The sequence below is a fragment of the Nicotiana sylvestris genome, chromosome 8 (genome assembly GCF_000393655.2).
Source record: "Nicotiana sylvestris chromosome 8, ASM39365v2, whole genome shotgun sequence".
NCBI lineage: Eukaryota > Viridiplantae > Streptophyta > Magnoliopsida > Solanales > Solanaceae > Nicotiana > Nicotiana sylvestris.
In genome coordinates, this window is record NC_091064.1 from 187,757,589 (window position 1) to 187,782,021 (window position 24,433).

The 24,433-nt window shown below is 31.8% G+C and overlaps 1 protein-coding gene and 1 long non-coding RNA gene across 7 annotated transcripts; both read left to right on the forward strand.

Moving 5' to 3' along the window:
* Nucleotides 1-10,622: 10,622 nt before the first annotated feature.
* Nucleotides 10,623-15,186, forward strand: LOC104219011 (uncharacterized). Of its 6 annotated transcripts, none has more exons than XR_011401554.1 (6): nt 10,623-10,750; nt 10,918-11,024; nt 11,259-11,337; nt 11,753-11,837; nt 11,957-12,001; nt 14,570-15,186. It is a non-coding gene; the product is annotated as an uncharacterized lncRNA (long non-coding RNA). The 6 variants fall into 6 exon arrangements; XR_709140.2 differs by lacking the exon at nt 11,753-11,837 and adding an exon at nt 13,749-13,877; XR_709136.2 differs by lacking the exon at nt 11,753-11,837 and having other exon boundaries at nt 10,623-10,818.
* Nucleotides 15,187-16,916: 1,730 nt separating this feature from the next.
* LOC138876141 (uncharacterized) lies at nt 16,917-21,026 on the forward strand. Its single transcript, XM_070155040.1, has 3 exons — nt 16,917-16,968; nt 20,257-20,552; nt 20,631-21,026. The coding sequence occupies exons 1-3, from the start codon at nt 16,917-16,919 to the stop codon at nt 21,024-21,026; spliced, it is 744 nt and encodes a 247-aa protein (XP_070011141.1).
* The last annotated feature ends 3,407 nt before the right edge of the window (nt 21,027-24,433 follow it).

The following is a 24,433-nucleotide window of genomic DNA, read 5'->3' on the forward strand; positions in this document are numbered from 1 at the left end:
AAATCACACAATTGGACTAAAATACATATTTTTTGTGATTTTCGTTCTTTTAAAAACCAAATATGGTTCAATTAATTCCTAATTGCAAAATTAAATCCTAAATGTGCATGCAACATATATTTTGTATTTTTCCTTTAATAAAATAAAAACAAACATACACAGACAAATACAGATAATTAACAACATGCCACAAAAAAACTCTCAAAATTTCGTATAAAGGAAAAATTATTTTATCTTGATTTCTTTTGGAGTAGTTCTTTGTGAAGCAAAAATCACGTGCTCACATTAATTATTTAATTGGACTGAGTAATTATCTATGGGTTCCTAGCTCGATATTTGAGGCCCAGTAGAACCAAGCTATCCTTAATTATTATGTGTGTCAATTTCAATAAGTTTAAAATTTTGTTCGCTTAATAAATTAAATAATTAATTATTTAATAGGATTGAGTAATTATCTATGAGTTTCATGCTCGATATTTGAGGCCCAGTAGAACCAAGCTATCCTTAATTATTATGTGTGTCAATTTCAATAAGTTTAAAATTTTGTTCGTTTAATAAATTAAATAATTAATTATTTAATTGGATTGAGTAATTATCTATGGGTTCTATGCTCGATATTTGAGGCCCAATAGTACCAAGTTATCCTTAATTATTATGTGTGTCAATTTCAATAAGTTTAAAATTTTGTTCGTTTAATAAATTAAATAATTAATTATTTAATTGGACTGAGTAATTATCTATGAGTTCCATGCTCAATACTTGAGGCCCAGTGGCACCAAGTTATCCTAATTATTATGTGTGTCAATTTCAATAAGTTCAAAATTTTATTCGTTTAATAAATTAAATAATTAATTATTTAATTGGACTAAGTAATTATCTATGGGTTCCAGACTCGATATTTGAGGCCTAGTAGCACCAAGCTATCCTTAATTATTATGTGTGTCAAATTCAATAAGTTTAAAATTTTGTTCGTTTAATAAATTATTTAATTGGATTGAGTTATTATCTATGGGTTCTATGCTCGATATTTGAGACCCAGTAGCATCAAGCTATCCTTAATTATTATGTTTGTCAATTTCAATAAGTTTAAAATTTTGTTCGATTAATAAATTAAATAATTAATTATTTAGTTGGACTGAGTAATTATCTATGAGTTCCATACTCGATACTTGAGGCCCAGTAGCACCAAGCTATCCTTAATTATTATGTGTGTCAATTTCAATAAGTTTAAAATTTTGTTAGTTTAATAAATTAAATAATTAATTATTTAATTGGAGAGAGTAATTATCTATGGGTTCCATGCTCGATATTTGAGGCCCAGTAGCACCAAGCTATCCTTAATTATTATGTTTGTCAATTTCAATAAGTTTAAAATTTTGTTCGTTTAATAAATTAAATAATTAATTATTTTATTGGACTGAGTAATTATCTATATGTTTCATGCTCGATATATGAGGCCCAGTGGAACCAAGCTATCCTTAATTATTATGTGTGTCAATTTCAATAAGCTTAAAATTCTGTTAGTTTAATAAATTAAATAATTAATTATTTAATTGGACTGAGTAATTATCTATGGTTTCTATGCTTGATATTTGAGGCCTAGTAGCACTAATCTATCATTAATTATTATGTTTGTCAATTTCAATAAGTTTAAAATTTTGTTCGTTTAATAAATTAAAAAATTAATTATTTAATTGGACTGAGTAATTATTTATGGGTTCCGGGCTCGATATTTGAGGCCCAGTAGCACCAAGCTATCCTTAATTATTTTGTGTGTCAATTTCAATAAGTTTAAAATTTTGTTCGTTTAATAAATCAAATAATTAGTTATCTAATTGTACTAAGTAATAATCTATGGGTTTCATGCTCGATATTTGAGGCCCAGTAGCACCAAGCTATCCTTAATTATTATGTGTATCAATTTCGATAAGTTTAAATTTTTTTTAGTTTAATAAATTAAATAATTATTTATTTAATTGGACTGAGTAATTATCTATGAGTTCTAGGCTCAATATTTGAGGCCAGTAACATCATCCTATCCTTGATTATTATGTGTGTCAATTTCAAAATGTTTAAAATTTTGTTCATTTAATAAATTAAATAATTATTTATTTAATTGTACTAAGTAATTATCTATGGACTTCACGCTCGATATTTGAGGCCCACTAGCACCAAGCTATCCTTAATTATTATGTGTGTCAATTTCAATAAGTTTAAAATTTTGTGTGTTTAATAAATTAAATAATTAATTATTTTATTGGACCGAGTAATTATCAATGGGTTCCGTGCTCGATATTTGATGCCCAGTTGCACCAAACTGTCCTTAATTATTATGTGTGTCAATTTCAATTTGTTTAAAATTTTGTTCGTTTAAAAAATTAAATAATTAATTATTTTATTGGATTGAGTAATTATCTATGAGTTTCAGGCTTGATATTTGAGGCCTAGTAGCAACAAGCTATCCTTAATTATTATGTATGACAATTTCAATAAGATTAAAATTTTGTTCGTTTAATAAATTAAACAATTAATTATTTAATTGTACTGAGTAATTATCTATGGTTTTCATGCTCGATATTTGAGGCCCAGTAGTACCAAGCTATCCTTAATTATTATGTGTGTCAATTTCAATAAGTTTAAAATTTTGTTAGTTTAATAAATTAAATAATTAATTATTTAATTGGACTGAGTATTTATCTATGGGTTCCATGCTCGATATTTGAGGCCCAGTAGCACAAAGCTATCCTTAATTATTATGTATGTCAAATTCAATAAATTTTAAATTTTGTTCGTTTAAAAAATTAAATAATTAATTATTTAATTGTACTGAGTAATTATCTATGGGTTTCATGCTAGATATTTGAGGCCCAGTAGCACCAAGCTATCCTTAATTATTATGTGTGTCAATTTCAATAAATTTAAAATTTTTATCGTTTAATAAATTAAATAATTAATTGGAATGAATAGTTATCTATGGGTTTCATGCTCGATATTTGAGGTCCAGTAGCACCAAGCTATCCATAATTATTATGTATGTCAATTTCAATAAGTTTAAAATTTTGTTCATTTAATAAATTTAATAATTAATTATTTAATTGGACTAAGTAATTATCTATGGGTTCCAGTCTCGATATTTGAGGCCAAATAGCACCAAACTATCCTTAATTATTATGTGTGTCAATTTCAATAAGTTTAAAATTTTGTTCGTTTAATAAATTAAATAATTAATTATTTAATTGGACTGAGTAATTATTTATGAGTTCCATGCTCAATACTTGAGGCCCAGTGGCACCAAGTTATCCTAATTATTATGTGTGTCAATTTCAATAAGTTTAAAATTTTGTCCGTTTAATAAATTAAATAATTAATTATTTAATTGGACTAAGTAATTATCTATGGGCTCCAGACTCGATATTTGAGGCCTAGGAGCACCAAGCTATCCTTAATTATTATGTTTGTCAAATTCAATAAGTTTAAAATTTTGTTCGTTTAATAAATTAAATAATTAATTATTTAATTGGATTGAGTAATTATCTATGAGTTCCATGCTCGATATTTGAGGCCCAGTAGCATCAAGTTATCCTTAATTATTATGTTTGTCAATTTCAATAAGTTTAAAAAAAATTTCGATTAATAAATTAAATAATTAATTATTTAGTTGGACTGAGTAATTATCTATGAGTTCCATGCTCGATACTTGAGGCCCAGTAGCACCAAGCTATCCTTAATTATTATGTGTGTCAATTTCAATAAGTTTAAAATTTTGTTAGTTTAATAAATTAAATAATTAATTATTTAATTGGAGTGAGTAATTATCTATGGGTTCTAGGCTCGATATTTGAGGCCCAGTAGCACCAAGCTATCCTTAATTATTATGTTTGTCAATTTCAATAAGTTTAAAATTTTGTTCATTTAATAAATTAAATAATTAATTATTTTATTGGACTGAGTAATTATCTATATGTTTCATGCTCGATATTTGAGGCCCAGTAACACCAAGCCATCCTTAATTATTATGTGTGTCAATTTCAATAAGCTTAAAATTCTGTTAGTTTAATAAATTAAATAATTAATTATTTAATTGGACTGAGTAATTATCTATGGGTTTTAGGCTTGATATTTGAGGCCTAGTAGCACTAATCTATCCTTAATTATTATGTTTGTCAATTTCAATAAGTTTAAAATTTTGTTCGTTTAATAAATTAAATAATTAATTATTTAATTGGACTGAGTAATTATCTATGGGTTCCAGGCTCGATATTTGAGGCCCAGTAGCACCAAGCTATCCTTAATTATTTTGTGTGTCAATTTCAATAAGTTTAAAATTTTGTTCGTTTAATAAATCAAATAATTAGTTATCTAATTGTACTAAGTATTATCTATGAGTTTCATGCTCTATATTTGAGGCCCAGTAGAACCAAGCTATCCTTAATTATTTTGTGTGTCAATTTCAATAAGTTTAAAATTTTGTTAGTTTAATAAATTAAATAATTAATTATTTAATTGTACTGAGTAATTATCTATGAGTTCTAGGCCCGGTATTTGAGGCCAGTAGCACCAACCTATCCTTGATTATTATGTGTGTCGATTTCAATAAGTTTAAAATTTTGTGTGTTTATTAAATTAAATAATTAATTATTTTATTGGACCGAGTAATTATCAATGGATTCCATGCTCGATATTTGATGCCCAGTTGCACCAAACTATCCTTAATTATTATGTGTGTCAATTTCAATTTGTTTAAAATTTTGTTAGTTTAATAAATTAAATAATTAATTATTTAATTGGACTGAGTAATTATCTATGAGTTCTAGGCTCGATATTTGAGGCCAGTAGCACCAACCTATCCTTAATTATTATGTGTGTCAATTTCAATAAGTTTAAAATTTTGTGTGTTTATTAAATTAAATAATTAATAATTTTATTGGACTGAGTAATTATCAATGGGTTCCATGCTCGATATTTGAGGCCCAGTAACACCAAGCTATCCTTAATTATTATGTGTGTCAATTTCAATAAGCTTAAAATTCTGTTAGTTTAATAAATTATAAAATTAATTATTTAATTGGACTGAGTAATTATCTATGGTTTCTAGGCTTGATATTTGAGGCCTAGTAGCACTAATCTATCCTTAATTATTATGTTTGTCAATTTCAATAAGTTTAAAATTTTGTTCGTTTAATAAATTTAATAATTAATTATTTAATTGGACTGAGTAATTATCTATGGGTTCCAGGCTCGATATTTGAGGCCCAGTAGCACCAAGCTATCCTTAATTATTTTGTGTGTCAATTTCAATAAGTTTAAAATTTTGTTCGTTTAATAAATCAAATAATTAGTTATCTAATTGTACTAAGTAATTCTCTATGGGTTTCATGCTCGATATTTGAGGCCCAGTAGCACAAAGCTATCCTTAATTATTATGTATGTCAATTTCAATAAGTTTAAAATTTTGTTCGTTTAAAAAATTAAATAATTAATTATTTAATTGTACCGAGTAATTATCTATGGGTTTCATGCTAGATATTTGAGGCCCAGTAGCACCAAGCTATCCTTAATTATTATGTGTGTCAATTTCAATAAGTTTAAATTTTTTATCGTTTAATAATTTAAATAATTAATTATTTAATTGGAATGAATAGTTATCTATGGGTCCAGACTCGATATTTGAGGTCCAGTAGCACAAAGCTATCCTTAATTATTATGTATGTCAATTTCAATAAGTTTAAAATTTTGTTCATTTAATAAATTTAATAATCAATTATTTAATTGGACTGTGTAATTATCAATGGGTTCCAGTCTCGATATTTGAGGCCATGTAGCACCAAGCTATCCTTAATTATTATGTGTGTCAATTTCAATAAGTTTAAAATTTTGTTCGTTTAATAAATTAAATAATTAATTATTTAATTGGGCTGAGTAATTATCTATGAGTTCCATGCTCGATACTTGAGGCCCAGTGGCACCAAGTTATCCTAATTATTATGTGTGTCAATTTCAATAAGTTTAAAATTTTGTCCGTTTAATAAATTAAATAATTAATTATTTAATTAGACTAAGTAATTATCTGTGGGTTCCAGACTCGATATTTGAGGCCTAGGAGCACCAAGATATCCTTAATTATTAAGTTTGTCAAATTCAATAAGTTTAAAATTTTGTTCGTTTAATAAATTAAATAATTAATTATTTAATTGGAGTGGGTAATTATCTATGGGTTCCATACTCGATATTTGAGGCCCAGTAGCTCCAAGCTATCTTTAATTATTATGTTTGTCAATTTCAATAAGTTTAAAATTTTGTTCGTTTAATAAATTAAATAATTAATTATTTTATTGGACTGAGTAATTATCTATATGTTTCATGCTCGATATTTGAGGCCCAGTAACACCAAGCTATCCTTAATTATTATGTGTGTCAATTTCAATAAGCTTAAAATTCTGTTAGTTTAATAAATTATAAAATTAATTATTTAATTGGACTGAGTAATTATCTATGGTTTCTAGGCTTGATATTTGAGGCCTAGTAGCACTAATCTATCCTTAATTATTATGTTTGTCAATTTCAATAAGTTTAAAATTTTGTTCGTTTAATAAATTAAATAATTAATTATTTAATTGGACTGAGTAATTATCTATGGGTTCCAGGCTCGATATTTGAGGCCCAGTAGCACCAAGCTATCCTTAATTATTTTGTGTGTCAATTTCAATAAGTTTAAAATTTTGTTCGTTTAATAAATCAAATAATTAGTTATCTAATTGTACTAAGTAATTCTCTATGGGTTTCATGCTCGATATTTGAGGCCCAGTAGCACTAAGCTATCCTTAATTATTATGTGTGTCAATTTCAATAAGTTTAAAATTTTGTTAGTTTAATAAATTAAATAATTAATTATTTAATTGGACTGAGTAATTATCTATGAGGTCTAGGCTCGATATTTGAGGCCAGTAGCACCAACCTATCCTTAATTATTATGTGTGTCAATTTCAATAAGTTTTAAATTTTGTGTGTTTATTAAATTATATAATTAATTATTTTATTGGACCGAGTAATTATCAATGGGTTCCATGCTCGATGTTTGATGCCCAGTTGCACCAAACTATCCTTAATTATTATGTGTGTCAATTTCAATTTGTTTAAAATTTTGTTAGTTTAATAAATTAAATAATTAATTATTTAATTGGACTGAGTAATTATCTATGAGTTCTAGGCTCGATATTTGAGGCCAGTAGCACCAACCTATCCTTAATTATTATGTGTGTCAATTTCAATAAGTTTAAAATTTTGTGTGTTTATTAAATTAAATAATTAATAATTTTATTGGACCGAGTAATTATCAATGGGTTCCATGCTCGATATTTGATGCCTAGTTGCACCAAACTATCCTTAATTATTATGTTTGTTAATTTCAATTTGTTTAAAATTTTGTTCGTTTAAAAAATTAAAAAATTAATTATTTTATTGGACTGAGTAATTATCTATGGGTTCCAAGCTATCCTTAATTATTATGTATGACAATTTCAATAAGATTAAAATTTTGTTCGTTTAATAAATTAAACAATTAATTATTTAATTGTACTGAGTAATTATCTATGGGTTTCATGCTCGATATTTGAGGCCCAGTAGTACCAAGTTATCCTTAATTATTATGTGTGTCAATTTCAATAAGTTTAAAATTTTGTTAGTTTAATAAATTAAATAATTAATTATTTAATTGGACTGAGTAATTATCTATGGGTTCCAGGCTCGATATTTGAGGCCCAGTAGCACCAAGCTATCCTTAATTATTATGTATGTCAATTTCAATAAGTTTAAAATTTTGTTCATTTAAAAAATTAAATAATTAATTATTTAATTGTACTGAGTAATTATCTATGTGTTTCATGCTAGATATTTGAGGCCCAGTAGCACCAAGCTATCCTTAATTATTATGTGTGTCAATTTCAATAAGTTTAAAATTATTATCGTTTAATAAATTAAATAATTAATTATTTAATTGGAATGAATAATTATCTATGGGTTCCAGACTCGATATTTGAGGTCCAGTAGCACCAAGCTATCCTTAATTATTATGTATGTCAATTTCAATAAGTTTAAAATTTTGTTCATTTAATAAATTTAATAATTAATTATTTAATTGGATTGAGTAATTATCTATGGGTTCCAGTCTCGACATTTGAGGCCAAGTAGCACCAAGCTATCCTTAATTATTATGTGTGTCAATTTCAATAAGTTTAAAATTTTGTTCGTTTAATAAATTAAATAATTAATTATTTAATTGGACTGAGTAATTATCTATGAGTTCCATGATCGATACTTGAGGCCCAATAGCACCAAGCTATCCTTAATTATTATGTATGTCAATTTCAATAAGTTTAAATTTTGTTCATTTAATAAATTAAATAATTAATTATTTAATTGGATTGAGTAATTATCTATGGGTTCCATGCTCGATATTTGAGGCCCAGTAGCACCAAGCTATCCTTAATTATTATGTGTGTCAATTTCAATAAGTTTCAAATTTTGTTCGTTTAATAAATAAAATAATTAATTATTTTATTGGACTGAGTAATTATCTATGGGTTCCATGCTCGATATTTGAGGCCCAGTAGCACCAATCTATCCTTAATTATTATGTTTGTCAATTTCAATAAGTTTAAAATTTTGTTCGTTTAATTAATTAAATAATTAATTATTTAATTGGAGTGTGTAATTATCTATGTGTTCCATGCTCGATATTTGAGGCCTAGTTGCACCAAGCTATCCTTAATTATTATGTGTGTCAATTCCAATAAGCTTAAAATTCTGTTAGTTTAATAAATTAAATAATTAATTCTTTAATTGGATTGAGTAATTATCTATGGTTTCTAGGCTTGATATTTGAGGCCTAGTATCACCAATCTATCCTTAATTATTATGTTTGTCAATTTCAATAAGTTTAAAATTTTGTTCGTTTAATAAATTAAATAATTAATTATTTAATTGGACTGAGTAATTATCTATGGGTTCCAGGCTCGATATTTGAGGCCTAGTAGCACCAAGCTATCCTTAATTATTTTGTGTGTCAATTTCAATAAGTTTAAAATTTTGTTCGTTTAATAAATCAAATAATTAGTTATTTAATTGTACTAAGTAATTATCTATGAGTTTCATGCTCGATATTTGAGGCCAGTAGCACCAACCTATCCTTGATTATTATGTGTGTCAATTTCAATAAGTTTAAAATTTTGTTAGTTTAATAAATTAAATAATTAATTATTTAATTGGACTGAGTAATTATATATGGGTTCTAGGCTCGATATTTGAGGTCCAGTAGCACCAAGTTATCCTTAATTATTATGTGTGTCAATTTCAATAACTTTAAAATTTTGTTAGTTTAATAAATTAAATAATTAATTTTTTAATTTGACTAGGTAATTATCTATGGGTTCGAGGCTCGATATTTGAGTTAATTTGACAACATATATATTAATTCGTTAATTTTGAAAGTTTATTTTTATGAATTAAATAATTAATTTTGTAAATTGTAATTGGATAGAGTTTGTAGTTGGTACATACTTAAACTATAGAAACTCTACACTAAAAGGCTCTATATTTTACTACACTAAACGGTTCTATATTTTTCTACGCTAAAATGCTCTATATTTTAATAAACTAGGCTCTATATTTTACTACGCTATAAGACTCTATATTTTACTACGTTAAAAAGCACTATATTTTACTACGCTAAAAGGCCACTATTCTTTAAGCAAATAAATAATCTAAACTAAATAAAAACAACAAACAAAAGAACATAACATTCATGAAATTACATATAAAACAGTAAAAGATATTTGTGACAATTTCATTAACAATAAAAATTATTTATCAAGTTTTAACTATTTTTTGTACCAAGGCTAATAATTCAATCCGGCTAAAAATAACATACAAATTTAAACGTAAACATAACACAAATCAATGTGGAAACACATTCAACAAAACAAATATGCATATGCTCTATGAGTTTCGACATAAACAAAATCAAAATACCTCGATTTAAGTTTTTTGAAATAGATCCAAATCGAATTTTTGACCCCGAAAGAAGGAATCCAAGGCTTGAGATTTATGCGGGACCTACGCTCTTCACTTTTTGTGTGACGGATGGGGCCCAAGATTTTTTTTAATTCACGGGGGAGGGGGAGGGGGAGGGGACCAACAGTGGTGGGCGATTTTTAAAAAAAATGGAGACAGAAGTCGTGGGGAAGAAGAAGAAGGGGGACCCTATATTTTATTTATAGGGAAACACAGTATAATTCTGTGTTTTCCTTAAACGTAGTACTATACTGCGTTTCCCTATAATAAAATAGGGTACCCTATATTTTATTATAGGAAAACGTATTATAATATTGCGTTTAAGAAAATGCAGTATTATACTGCGTTTTTTTTAAAAATAAATTAATTTTTAAATAAAACGCAGTATAATATTGCATTTAATTTTAACGGCTAACTTTCCGTTAAAGTAATACTGCGTTTTATATACAAATATAACTTTTTTTTTAATTGTAAAAACGTATTTTGTGCAAAAAAAAGGACTAAATATAGCAGCATTGTTAAGTGTTTTTCTTCAAAGGCTTTAATGTGGCTGATCTCATCTACTGAAAGGGTCAAACCATATCCAATACTCCTACATACAGAATCGTCTACCTCTATCTATCTGTGACAATAGAAAGTTTGGTTTGGGTTTTTTCGATTCTTTCACTCTTCGTATTAGTGGGTTGAGTTTCTCAAACTAAATATTTTTTCCTTGAGTTTTACAATGTCCTTGTGTGTATTTTGTCTTTGGTGATTTTCTATTGTTTGTTTACTCTTTTCCATTTTATTTTATCTGCCTTTTCTAATGTACTCAAATTTGTTCATTTGTTTTGTTTATTTATCCTTTAGGGCTTTTCTGCACATGAATCATGATAGACGAAATAGATTCAAAAAGCTTGAAAATGGAGGAAGAGAAGATTTTCGAGTTCCGCTAAATTTTCCTCCATTCTTTCTTGGTGAGCAGTAAACCTTTTCTTCTATTTTTTTATAGAATATTGATTTAGAATTTTCATTTTTCTATAAAGTTATTTTTTAATTTGTGCTTTATTTTTCTTCTTAATTCATTATAAGATTTTGAATTGTTGATTTACATGTAATTTTCCTCTTTTTATCAAAATTGTTTTGGGTGGATTCTGTGTGTCCATGTGGTTATTTTGTTCAAAATCTTATATGAATTTTTTTTTTCTCAGGTAAACAAACTGTAACAACGCTAAGCACATTGAATTTCCTCTGGACAAAAAATTCTACTTAAAGGGAAGAACAACTAAGGTGCTTGACGATATGCCTGAAATAACTAAACAATTTCATATTCCATATTTCTTTTTCTGTAGGTGATTTATGATATAAACATCTATCCTTAGAACACAAATATAGGACATTTGAAAAATGTTTTGGTAACTATACATATGACACTGAAAATGCAGCATACCCTTTAAATGGGATGTCTTTTCAAATTCATTTGTATATGAAAAAGCAAAGCTTTTCGAGAGAAGGGAATGAATGTGGATAATTCTTTCATGGTGCCCTACATTTTGACAATGCTGCATTACTAATGTCGTTTCATCGGGAATTCATCATTAATTGAAATCTTTCATTCTATCTCTCTGTCTGGAGATCTATTTAAACACGAAGGAAATAGATAATTAATTTCATTAATTCTCTCTTCGTCTCATTTGACGACCAGGTCAGTAGAAATCTGTATCAATACAATCCTTCTTATGTGTTTGTCAACCCATTGATGATTAGATGCAGTACTTGTGATATCTGTGGTATATGAGCTTCTTGCCTCTCTATTTCCATTGCACAATTAAAATATGATATTTCCGTTTTGGTTGTTCTTTATGTTATGTGGCTTCTGAAACTAAGTAGTTTTATTATTTATTGTTAGTGTAGGAGATGGATTCATTCACTGACTCGCCCTGCGATTTATGAGGTACTACTGTATTCTGTTGTCTTTTAGATGCATGATCTGCATGATAGTAAACTGCATGCAGCTCATATTAAGAGGGAAGAGAATGAATTTTTGCTTCATCAATAAACTAAGAATTTTTTCAGGTTACCCTTATTTTGATAGCGATGGTCAAGATATTTCATTTACTGAAATTCATATACTTATAGTGTATATAATAAAAGGAGTGGACGATATATATATTGGTTTTGGGCACATTGATGTATTGTTCATGAGGAAAATGACTGCAAGAAGATAGCAACATAACATGAGTGAAGTTCTTTAGACGAATAATTTTCTTTTTATATTTATGTAATAATGTGCTCTACTTTTCTCTGTAGTCTCAACCAACTAAGATCCCTTAAGGCACCATATGTCTCGTTCATATTTGTCTGTTAAGTATTAGTATAATTTCATCACAACAAGTTCCTGCATGGATTGTTTGTGGGCTAACAGTATTTTGTTTGGGATGTAATTACAAAGTCTGCCGATATGTTTATACTTCTTGCCTTTCCAACAAAGTTGATAAAACCTTTACAATGTTAGTCATATTTGGTGCATGTTATGATGTCGGAGGTTAGTTCTTATGACGATACCAATCTACCAATAAAAGGATAAGTGATGTGAATAGGAGTTGAGCTTTGTGTAAATACCAATTTTCATCATTTCCATCCATTATAGAACATTGAAAATTCTTATGTGCTAATCATAGGGGACGTTTTGAGTAGAGTCGTCCTTTCAGAAGCACCTTGAGCGATATTTAGGAACTTGTAAAACTTTAAATATTTTCACCAATAAAAAAACTTTAAATGTTAAAATAACAAGGTACTTTAATTTTAATTATGTGATTTGATAGAAAATTAGTTGTGACATTCAAGTGGGCTATATGAAGACCTTGATGGGTTGGACTTATCCTTCGATGGGTAATACGTAAGACTCAACATAATAATTTTAACATCTTGCTGAAAGGATTGGGCTGGGGCGTCTTATTCCTTGACAATTAGCTCAAATTAAGGTGGCAGAAACTTGATGAATGGTCCTATTTGATTGTATTTTGGTCTACATAACAATGTTGTTTTGAAGGTTCTCCTGAAATCTAAGTTTTCTTTAAACTAACGCAGAAAAGAGTAAAAGTTAGTTTCTCTTTCCTATGTTATTATACTTATCTAATGCAGTAATTAGGTAACTGTTCTTTACTGCTAATGTTGATTATTAGTCGAAACCCAATTTTCTCACTCATCCACTGAAGCTACTAAAATAATTTTAACGTCTTTTAGGAGACAAATGGGTTAAAATTAGAGGCTCCTATAGGCACGCTCTAGGACAAGTATAGTTCTAGTAGTATGAAACTTTATTTTCCTTTCTCTTCCTCCATTTTGTTGATCAACTGTTTTGCACTAGCCAAACTCCAAAGCAAACATTAGGTTGCAAGAAGTTTAAAAATAAGTAGCCAAAACCTTTTATGCATTTTCTAATCAAGGCATATACCTAGACACGGTGTACGACATATATTAAACATGCCATGTGAAGTTTAATGAGGTCATTTGTTCTGCCTGCAGATACCTAGAACTTAATGTAACAGTTATTCACTAGGAGGCTTTTCCATGAAAGTTTCTCAAACTATTGCTACAATTCTGATGTCAATAATAGTCAGCATTGATATTTTCATAGTATGGATACAACTCTAAACGTCAATAACATTGAGTTTTAATGCATCTATCTCTTCAACAAGAATTACCTGCAAGTTCAAGGAACTAAAGAAGATCATACCATGTTTAGTAAAATACTGAAGGATACCACGTGAATTCCCATATCTTGGGCAGCTACCTCCCCTCCTCAGTTGTTGTCTTTCCTTTATCAGGTATTGCTGAACTACTAATCTTTATATGCTTGTGAAAAGTTAAAGTCTAAACTTTGTAAGATGTACTCTGAATCTAGGCCAACTCTAACGTGGTTCACACTTTCCTGAAATAAGGCAGTCAATTAAAAGTTTTTTGTGAGATGAACTAAAATATGCACGGGATAACTTCTACTTCAAGAGTGCACAACGCCACTATTGATGGACATACGTAATGCGGATGCAAATCTTACAGCGCTCATAATTTTCTACAATTATATTCTACTGAAAGTGCATAACTTAAACAGCAACACATCCAAATAATATTGTCCCAATAACTTTCTCTGATCACATTGTTCGGCACATGCTAAAGCACGGGCAAAAATATCTAGTTCAATAACATATAGCAACTTTTAGGTACTTAATCGATGTGTAATATGTTGGGGCTAAACGGCTCACATATATTTTTAGCATGGTGTCATATTGTCTATTTAGGGTTAAGCCTATACGATTTTCTCTAAAAAGGATCCACACCAATAAAAGATTCTCACACCTTATAATATGTATGCTCCCAAGTCCCAATCTTTTCAGCTACTGATGATAGGTTATAATTACGTATTTTAGTCGCTTATTATATTCTAATTTACTATGTTTTAATTGAGTTTGACCTTCACTCGCTAGTGTTTTGCACTAATTACATTTTTTATGCCTTGTAGGAGTGATTCCGAGCTATGTAGACATTATGGAATGAATTCGAGCTATTTGGAGATTTGAAGTCTGAGTAAAAGCCCAAGGGATTAAGCCGGGATCGTGTTTGGGGGTCAAGTATCAATTCCGGACGTCAAAATTCAAGGAAGAAGCAACTGCTGAAGAAATGCACTAGTGCGAGGCGCTGTACGACGCACTGTGTCGCACAGTGCGAGGCATTAGTGTAATTTTATGTCAGAAATTTCCAAAGTTCAGAAACTGAGTTTTTTTGGTCTGACAGGAAAAAGCACTAGTGCGACGCACAGGGCGACACATGAAAAGCAATAAGTTTGCAAGCTTTTCTATTTCGGCTAGAAAAAGGAGATTTCGTCTTGGCCCAACACTACTTGGTATAAATACATATAAAAATGTTATTTTGAGGACTTTTGACATACTTTAGACCTAGGGAGAGCACGAAGCCTCCGTGGAGGCCGGAATTCATCTGATTCTATCTTTCTTCCATCAAACTTAGTAATCTTTACGTTTCTTTGGATGAATTGTTATTTTGCTACCATGACTATGTGGAGGTAAACTTCGTGTTCTAGGGTTGTGGTTGTCATGAATATTGAAGTTTATTAATTATATTACCGTTAATTCGAGTTATCATCTTTGGTCGTTTCTCTAATTCTGTGCATAATTGCTTAATTATTTCGCCAGTAGTTGAGTTCTATTTACTATCTATGCTATGCTTGGGAAAGCCACGTTTAGATTAGAGTAGAATTAGAGAGATCTTGTTTCTGAACCCGTGGCTCGGGGAAAGATTTCGCGGTTAGGATAGAAATATACCTAACAGTCTTACTTAGTTGAATACCATTTATTATATTCGTTCATGATAGATTTAAGACCATAGGAGTATATGGTTGATATATTATGGAGAGACAGATAGTATTGTGGACATGCTATTTATATAAACGATCCGGTCAACTAGCAATCATAGATAATTCGGATTAACATGTGTAATTACGAACTCAATATGATTGATAAACCGACCACAACCTGGAATCTATATCTCCCTTGGTTACGTGTTTAAATTTTACAATAGTAGTTGTAATAAAAAAGTTAAAGTTTTGATCATCTTGGACATTAAATTGATTTTAGTTTGCTTAGTCAACGGTTAATCTAAGTCTCTGTGGGTTCGACATTCGGCTTTCGAGTCACTTTATTACTTGATAGCCACGTATACTTGCGTGTACTTGGGGATCCAACAAGTTTTTGGCGCCGTTGCCAAGGACTTAGTAATTGATTATTTATTTAAGTTTAGCTTTTAGTTGATTTTTGTTCAAGTTTTTAATTTTTTTATTTAGTTAGTATTTTCTTTTCTTATTTTGACATGACACCTTGGAATGAAGATTGTTTGAATGATGATTATTCTTACTTTGACGATCCTTGTCCATATTGTGAAGGACCCCACTAGTGGAAAAATTGTCAGAATGTTCCCAGGAGCAGGTTGTGCTCACAATCTCAATCCTATGAGTGAAATATTTGTAACATATGTAGTAGTCAAGGTGGCCATTAGGATGGTTGTCCTAATTCTTTATATTTGTCTCTGAACCCTTATTATGATCTTTCTAATAATGTTTGTGAGTTTGATAGGATCAATGATATGGAAGATATTGAACATGATGCTCATATAATGGACATGATGAGACAATTAATGGAGCAAACTCATGAACGTCGAAAAGAGATGGAAATTCTTAACGCAACAATGAAGAGAATGAAGGCCAAAGTAGAAGAATGGGCTGCAACATTTAATGATCAACAAGTTGCAGACTTAGTTGATAGTCAGGAAGAGCCTAAAATTTGATAAGAGAGTAAGTTCCAGCTAGAGGAAATTTTCAAAAAAGAGGAGATTTTGAGCCAAACCTAGCTAATGGAACAAGCTGAACGATTAGAAATATATGAAGCTCAACGTGAGAAAATTACAGATGGGATAAAAGACTTAATAGAAGGGAGAGCTGAACTGGGACAAGAGAACAAAAAATTTGGCACTGTTATTCACGACTTGAGGGCTCAATTGATTGCAAAGGTTGATGCGTCGAACGCCCAACAAAATAGTTCTGAGTTGTGTAAAACTGAAAAGGAGCTTATACGCCAAATTGAGGAGCTAAAAGTGGAGAGTCAATCATTCGACCATAGTTTTATTGATGATGTCCATGTTGATGAAATCACTCTAGAGTCATATGAGGAGTAGATAATATTATATTTGAAGACTCTAATGTGTATACATATGAGGACGTAAATAGTGTCGTAATTCTAGCGTTGGGGTATACTGGTCCTTATTCCATACATTTTTCAACATTGTGTTTGGATGATAACATGAAAATCGAGTCATCTGAGCCCTTGGAGGAACCAATGGATGAGGAACGGGGTGCTTACATTCTTGAATTCATCGTGCCGGAGAAACAGAATTAAATCCCTCATCTAAAGGTTGAGAAGTGAAAAATTTATTACTTGACCTGGTTATACTTATAGCCCCACCACTGGATCATAGCCGCAGACTGAATGCCATGTTAAGGGTACAATTTATAAGTTTGAGTTGGAGGAAAAAAGGGCTCAAGTCGTGCCGCGACGTTAAATCAGACACCTGTTAAATCCAGAGGAAGTGTGCTAAAGCGAGCTAGATGGTGAGAACTAAGTGTGGGGTGCCCACACAAAAGATCATACCTGGGCGAAGTCTGAGTACCCATGAGTTGCTATTGCTTCGGCCTTTGGCCTTTCAGGGAGTTTCTTGTCCACCCTCGTTATTGTTTTGTTTTATTTGTGTATTGGAGACACTACACTCTTTTAATGTGGGATGAGAGAATTTCTATGGATAATTAGGAGTAGTGTGTTAGAAAAATATTAACTTCTTGTTTTTGTTTTCGTAATTGTGTAGTATAGCTCATTTTAAGAGCTTCTTTTAAGAAAAATCGAAAAAAGAAAAAAAAAATTAAACTTTTCCGACGATAGATCTCAGTCAATAGTTTTCTTGAGGGATTTAAGTCGAAAGAAAAAAAGACAAATTTTTTTTTTGTAGGTAGTGCAGTAATTCCTCCTTGGTTTTTCTTTGTGCAGCGGTTTTTTCCAATTGTTTTATTTGAATCGGGTGTAGTTTATTTTTTTATTAGGAGTAGGAGCCATTGTGCTATGAATTGAAGTGGAGAAATATCTCCTGACTTTGATATGCCTTGAGAATAGCGAGTACTTTGGTTGTGACACTTAGACTCAGTTTTTAACTCTTGTATAAGTACCTTAAATTGTATGATCTTAATTTTGCTTAACTGCTGTGATTAGAGTATTTTGATGAGTTCAATACTGTGTGAGTTATGTGCCATGTGTGTTAAGATTTGTGTGTCATTCTGTGCATTGCATTTGATGTCTGGAACTTGCCCCATGTGTTTGCAAAGAGAAATAGTAGATTTGTTCTGTCTTGAAAGTGATATAGGCGTTTCTCTGTTGAGCCATATATATATATATATATTACCCGCATAAGTGTTATGTATCGTAATTAACCCTTTTTGAGCATGTAATCCTATTTCTTTGGCAACCACATTACAAGTCTTCCCATTTGTTTGAATTACCATATACTTGAACCTTTCACCTCTCATGAGCACTTGAATTGGAATAAAATTGGTGTGGGGTGGTTGGTTTGGCTTTTGAATGGGACTAATGGAATAAGGAGAGATGTGCATTATTTTGAAAAAGTAAGAGCCACTTGAATTGAAAAGAAAGAAGGCAAAATACCTTAAAACCCCCTTAAACTTGACATGGATTATTAGTTACAGCCTTAAACTGTTTGTGGTCTTAATTACCTCCCTCAACTTGGCCTTTTGAGAGTCATTACCCCCTAGACGCTGATGTGGCAAAGAGTCTGAGTGTACTCGCCTGCCACCTGGATTTTTCCTGTATATGTGGCATTTTTTGAAAATAAAATATATTTTTACCTTTTTAAGTATTTTACTTCTTTAGATAATTTTTTTCGAACGATTTATGATAAAACTTGGATAAAACTACATTATTTAGGCTAATTTTTTTTATTTGGCTAAAAATAATAAACTTTTAGTTAATCTTTTTTTTGAATTTGACCTGAAAATAAAGATTTATATAAATAAAATGAATAGTCAAGGCATCTAAAAAGTTATAAAAAACATACATAGTTTGAAATTAATTATTTTGGCTATAATTTTTTATATAGCTCTAAATTATGATGCTCTAAAAATATATATATATATTTTTTACAGATTTTACTTGAAAAAGTAAAAATACACAGTTGAAATAAATAGTCATTGCATCAAAGAAGAAATAAAAAGATTACACAAAATAAAAATCCACAGTTGAAGAAATCGTACACTCTTTTTATTTCTTCTTTCGATGCAACGACTATTTATTTCAACTGTGTGTTTTTTCTTTTTCAAGTAAAATTTGTATAAAATATTGATAGGTTTTAAATGTCCTTGCCTTATGTTTTGATGATCTAACAAACTTACTGTTAAGAACCAGATAAAGAACCTGACCCACTTGGACTATACTGCAAGTTTAACGGATTCTAGCTAAATGTGAACTGCTACAACTTTAGGAGCTAGGACTCCAAACAAGGACCTGATACCCTTGTGGTTCCCTCATAGCAGTACAAAGTCAATTGGACACAGCTGGAAACGAAGTGACCACCTGCACTGTTTCTGCCGCACGACACTGTTTCCAACGCCCACTGATTCCTTGACCAACTAAAGTGCTCACATCATTTCAAGTGATGTGATCAAGGTGTACCAATAATGAGTTTATATTGAAACGTCACTTGAATGTTTCAGTTTCTCATTCAAGCCTTTTGTAAAAATAGAGAAATCAATTCTCACGAGCTTGAAGAACAAAGTTGAACGCTACTACGGACCAGTTCCTAAAGTCAGTATTTTATTGTCCTCAGTTGAGTTGTAACTTTGTTATTGTACTTATTGTATTTCCTAAATTGCTTAGCTAGAAGCGTTGATTAGGAACCTTCTTGTAAAATCCGTAAACTCTTTGAGTTTATGTTGTGACTAGGTCTAGTCATAAGCAAAAACCTTTGTAACTGTAGAGTGACAAATTGGCTTTTGGTGAGAGCATCACAAGTTAGTGAAAGTCTTTGTAACTAGGGAGTCACAAAGTGGCTTGTGTTAAAAGTACCACAAGTTAGTTGAGTTGAATTCTTTGTAATGGAGTCATTACAAAGTGGCTTGTAATAGGTTTTTACAAGTTAGTGAAGTTGAAAGCCTACAGGTGTTGGTCATGGTTTTTGGTCCCCTTGTGTGGGATTTTTACACGTAAAAATTCCTTGTCTCATTTACTTACAGTTTATTAGCATTCTCAGCAAAATCTCATAGAAGACCAGGTACTCTACTGTTTGGTGGACTCATACAAACTAACAATTGGTATCAGAGCAGGTTCCTCCTATCAGGCTAACACCTAGGAAGGATCCTTATGGATGCTCCACCAAATTTTGAAGAAGGTCAATCTACATACCGACCACCCAGGTTCAATGGACAATACTATGGGTGGTGGAAAATAAGAATACATGATTTTATCATGGCTGAGGATTCTGAGTTATGGGATATCATATGTGATGGTCCTTATGTTCCAATAAAGGTACTGGAAGAACTCCTATTTTCAATGACAAAAACCAGTAAATAATACACTAACGCAGATAGGAAAGCTGTGGAGAAGAATTTTCGTGCTAAGAAGATTCTGGTGTATGGAATAGGACCTAAAGAATATAATAGAATTTCCGCTTGCGACACTGCTAAGGAGATATGGGAAGCTTTGCAAACAGCTCATGAGGGAACTACCCAAGTAAAACAATCTAAGATCGATATGCTCACCACCGAGTATGAACTCTTCAGGATGAATGGCGATGAATCTATTCAAGATATGTATACAAGATTCACTCCCATCATAAATGAGTTACACTCACTTGGCGAAATCATTCCTACAAACAAGCTAGTGAGGAAAATCCTCAATATTCCGCCTAGCCCATGGGAAAGCAAGGTGAATGCTATTACTTAATCAAAAGACTTGCAGGAGCTGACCATAAAAGAGCTTATTGGAAATCTGAAGACCTACGAGATGAAGAGGAAGATAGACAGTGAAAGAAGAGAACCAAAGAAGGAAAAGAACCTTGTACTCAAAGATGATAACAATGACTCAAGTGAGGAAGACAGTGATATGACTTACTTAACCAAAAGATTTCAGAAGATGGTCAGAAGAAATGGAGAAATGCTAAAAAGGGGCAGCTCTAACAAACCAAAAAACTATGATCTTTGTCATAAGTGTGGGAAGCCTCGACACTTCATGAAAGATTGTCCTCTCTTGAATCAAGAATTCTCCAAGAACAACCATGAGAAAACAACTAAGAGGAACTCGGTTCCTTTCAAGGACTTCAAGAGAAAAAGATCTGCTGACAATATGGTGAAATAAGCTCTTGCAGCGTGTGGGGGTTCCTCTGGTGAATCTAAAGATGAACTTGATGCTAGTAATAGTTCCATGATGGCAGCTGAAGGCAAGGAAACTGGATATGACTCAACTTTTGCTTTGATGGCCCAATCAGATGATAATGAAGACGATGACAACAAAGAGGTAAATTTCAGGGATGTTCAGAGAAATTTGAAATCCTATTCTCCAAAAAAACTCATGTCTTTAGCTCATGTATTAATTGATGCCTATCATAGTCTTGTGGAGGATAGGGATTCTTTGACCTTAGAACTAGGAGAATCTGAACAAACTAGAGATGACTTAGTGGCTGTAGTTATTGACCATAAGGAAACCATTGAAAACTTCAGAAAAGAAAAAAATGATCTTTTGGCAATAATTACAGACCTAAGGGAAACAATAATGAAACCACGGACTAAGTCAAAACCTAAAAGTTCTAGAAAAGGAAAGGAGATAGCCAGTAAGGAACACATTAGGCTTGAAAATGAGGTGATAGCTATGCGAACTAGGATGTGTGTTGAAATTGAAAAAAATAAGCACCTCAAAACTGATCTGGAAAGAGTAAAGAATGGTCTTGAAAAGTCCTTAAAGTGGATATGGTCCTCAGAAGCTATTACTGCCATGCACACTAATAATGGTGGAAATAGGCAGGGAATAGGGTTCCAAAGGGAAAAAACTTCTTACAACCCTCACAACAAGTACGTCACTGTCTCTGATAACTGGCTTTGTACCCAATGTAGGAAAAATAGGCACTTCAAAGAAAATTGCCAGGCCAGGGATCAATTTGCTCAGAAAAACAAAGTGTTCGCTGAAAAGATGACTACAAAAAAGGGACCAAGTTCCACTCACAAAAAACGCACATTACCTGCATGGACTAAGATAGCTCTTATTCATCCTCTTACCTACTACAAGGGACCCAAACTTGATTGGGTTCCTAAAACTAACTCTTAATCTCCTTGTACAGGGAACAATGAAAGGAAGCGGTCACCAATGGTTCATGGATAGTGGGTGTTCAAAGCACATGACTGGGAACACCATGGACTTTCTTTCACTAAAAGCCCTGCAAGGAGGGAGTGTATCCTTTGGCAATGGGATAAAGGGTTAAATTCTTGGAGTTGGAAAAGTCGGGAAGTCACTCACTCATTCTATTGAAAATATATACTATGTCAATGGCCTTAAGTACAGTCTCTTGAGTGTCTCTCAAATATGTGATAAAGGAAACAATGTGGAATTCTTGTCCAAAATATAAACAGTCACCAATCTGGTAACTGGTGAAGTGGTACTTGTGGCCAAAAGATACAAGAATATCTATGTTGCTGATTTCGAGTCCTTACAAAGTGGTGATCTGAGTTGTTTGAAAGTTGTTGATGATGATACTGAACTATGGCACAGAAGACTGGGCCACACAAGTTTTTCCCTTCTGAACAAACTAATTTAGAAGGACCTGGTCCATGGTCTGCCCATGTCAAAATTCAAGGTGCAAAAGGTCTGTGATGCCTGTGCTAGAGGAAAACATGTGAAGTCCTCCTTTAAGTCTAAAAGTGATGTGAGCACCTCAAAGACACTAGAGCTTCTGCATATGGATCTATGTGGCCCTATGAGAGTGAAAAGCAGAGGAGGAAAAAGATACATTTTTGTGATAGTGGATGACTATTCAAGATTCACATGGACTCTGTTTCTCAGAACTAAAGATGAAACTGTTGAGGAGTTTGTGGCTTTTGTGAATAAAATACAGGTAAAGATGGAGTCTAGAGTCGCATGCATTAGATCAGATCATGGGATAGAATTTGACAATGTCAAATTTGATGAGTTCTGCAATGAAAATGGCATCACTCACAACTTCTCAGCTCCCATAACTCCCCAGCAAAATGGAGTAATAGAATGGAAGAACAAAACTCTGGAAGAGTTGGCAAGAACAATGCTAATCGACACTGGAATTGCAAATAACTTCTAGGCTGAAGCTGTCAACACTCTTGGTGAACAGGTGTACGATCAGATCACTTCTGAACAAAACCCCCTATGAATTGTTGAATGGAAGGAAACCCAAGCTGACTCACCTAAGAACATTTGGGTGCAAATGCTATATTTTCAACAATGGAAAGGATCAGCTTGGTAAATTCGATGCCAAAAGTGACGAAGGAATATTTCTGGGCTACTCTTCTCAAAGCAAGGCTTACAAGATATATAATAAGCGGACTCAATGTGTTGAGGAAAGTGTTCATGTTATTTTTGATGAGTCGTATCCATCATGTGAGAAGAGTGTTGAAGAAGATCAAGATGGAGAACCCTTACTAGTCCCTGGTGAAGTCATTGACATGACAAACAGAATGGCAGATATGATGAGTCAAGTAAAAGAGCTGAGTGAAGACAATACTGCCTCATCTCTAATGGAGCCAAGTACTTTAATTACAACCACTGAAGCTGAATAAAGAGTGGTTGATGCAGTTCAAGGAACTCCACTAGCACCTGAGAGAAGAACGCTGGAAAACCAGCCAAACGTACCCACATCCTCTCAAAATGAACCTCAGACGCCTAACTGGAGACACCAAAGCTCTCATCCAATGGAGAACATCATTACTCCTCTAGATTCCGGAGTACAAACCAGGTCAAGAGCCAAATATTTTCTTGCCTTCTCATCTTTTCTCTCCCAGATAGAACCCAAGAACATTAAGGAAGCCTTGAAAGATGCAGACTGGATTACAACCATGCAAGATGAGTTACATCAGTTTGAGATGAACAATGTTTGGCACCTAGTACCCAGACCCTCAGATCGAACCATTATAGGAGCCAGGTGGATATTCAGAAACAAGCTTGATGAACATGGAATTACCATAAGGAACAAGGCCAGGCTAGTGGTTCAAGGCTACAATCAGGAGGAAGGGATTGACTATGATGAAACGTTTGCTCCAGTCGCTCGCATGGAAGCTATTAGAATTCTAATTGCTTTTGCATCTCATATGAAATTCACCTTGTTCCAAATGGATGTCAAAAGTGCATTTTTGAATGGACTTCTTAAGGAAGAAGTCTATGTGAAGTAACCTCCGGGGTTTGAATGTCATGAACACCCTGAATATGTTTTTAAACTGGACAAAGCATTGTACAGGCTAAGGCAGGCTCCTCGAGCTTGGTATGAAAGGCTGTCAAAGTTCCTCTTAGAAAATATCTTTAAAAGAGGGAAAATTGACAACACCCTATTTCTAAAGAAACGGGGAAGGAACATGCTCATTGTTCAGGTATATGTTGATGATATCATTTTTGGAGCAACAACTAATTCTCTGTGTGAGGAATTTGTAAAACTCATGGGAAGTAAGTTTGAAATGAGTATGATGGGGGAGCTGAACTTCTTCTTGGGTCTTCAAGTAAAATAGTCCCCAAAGGGTACATTCATTTATCAG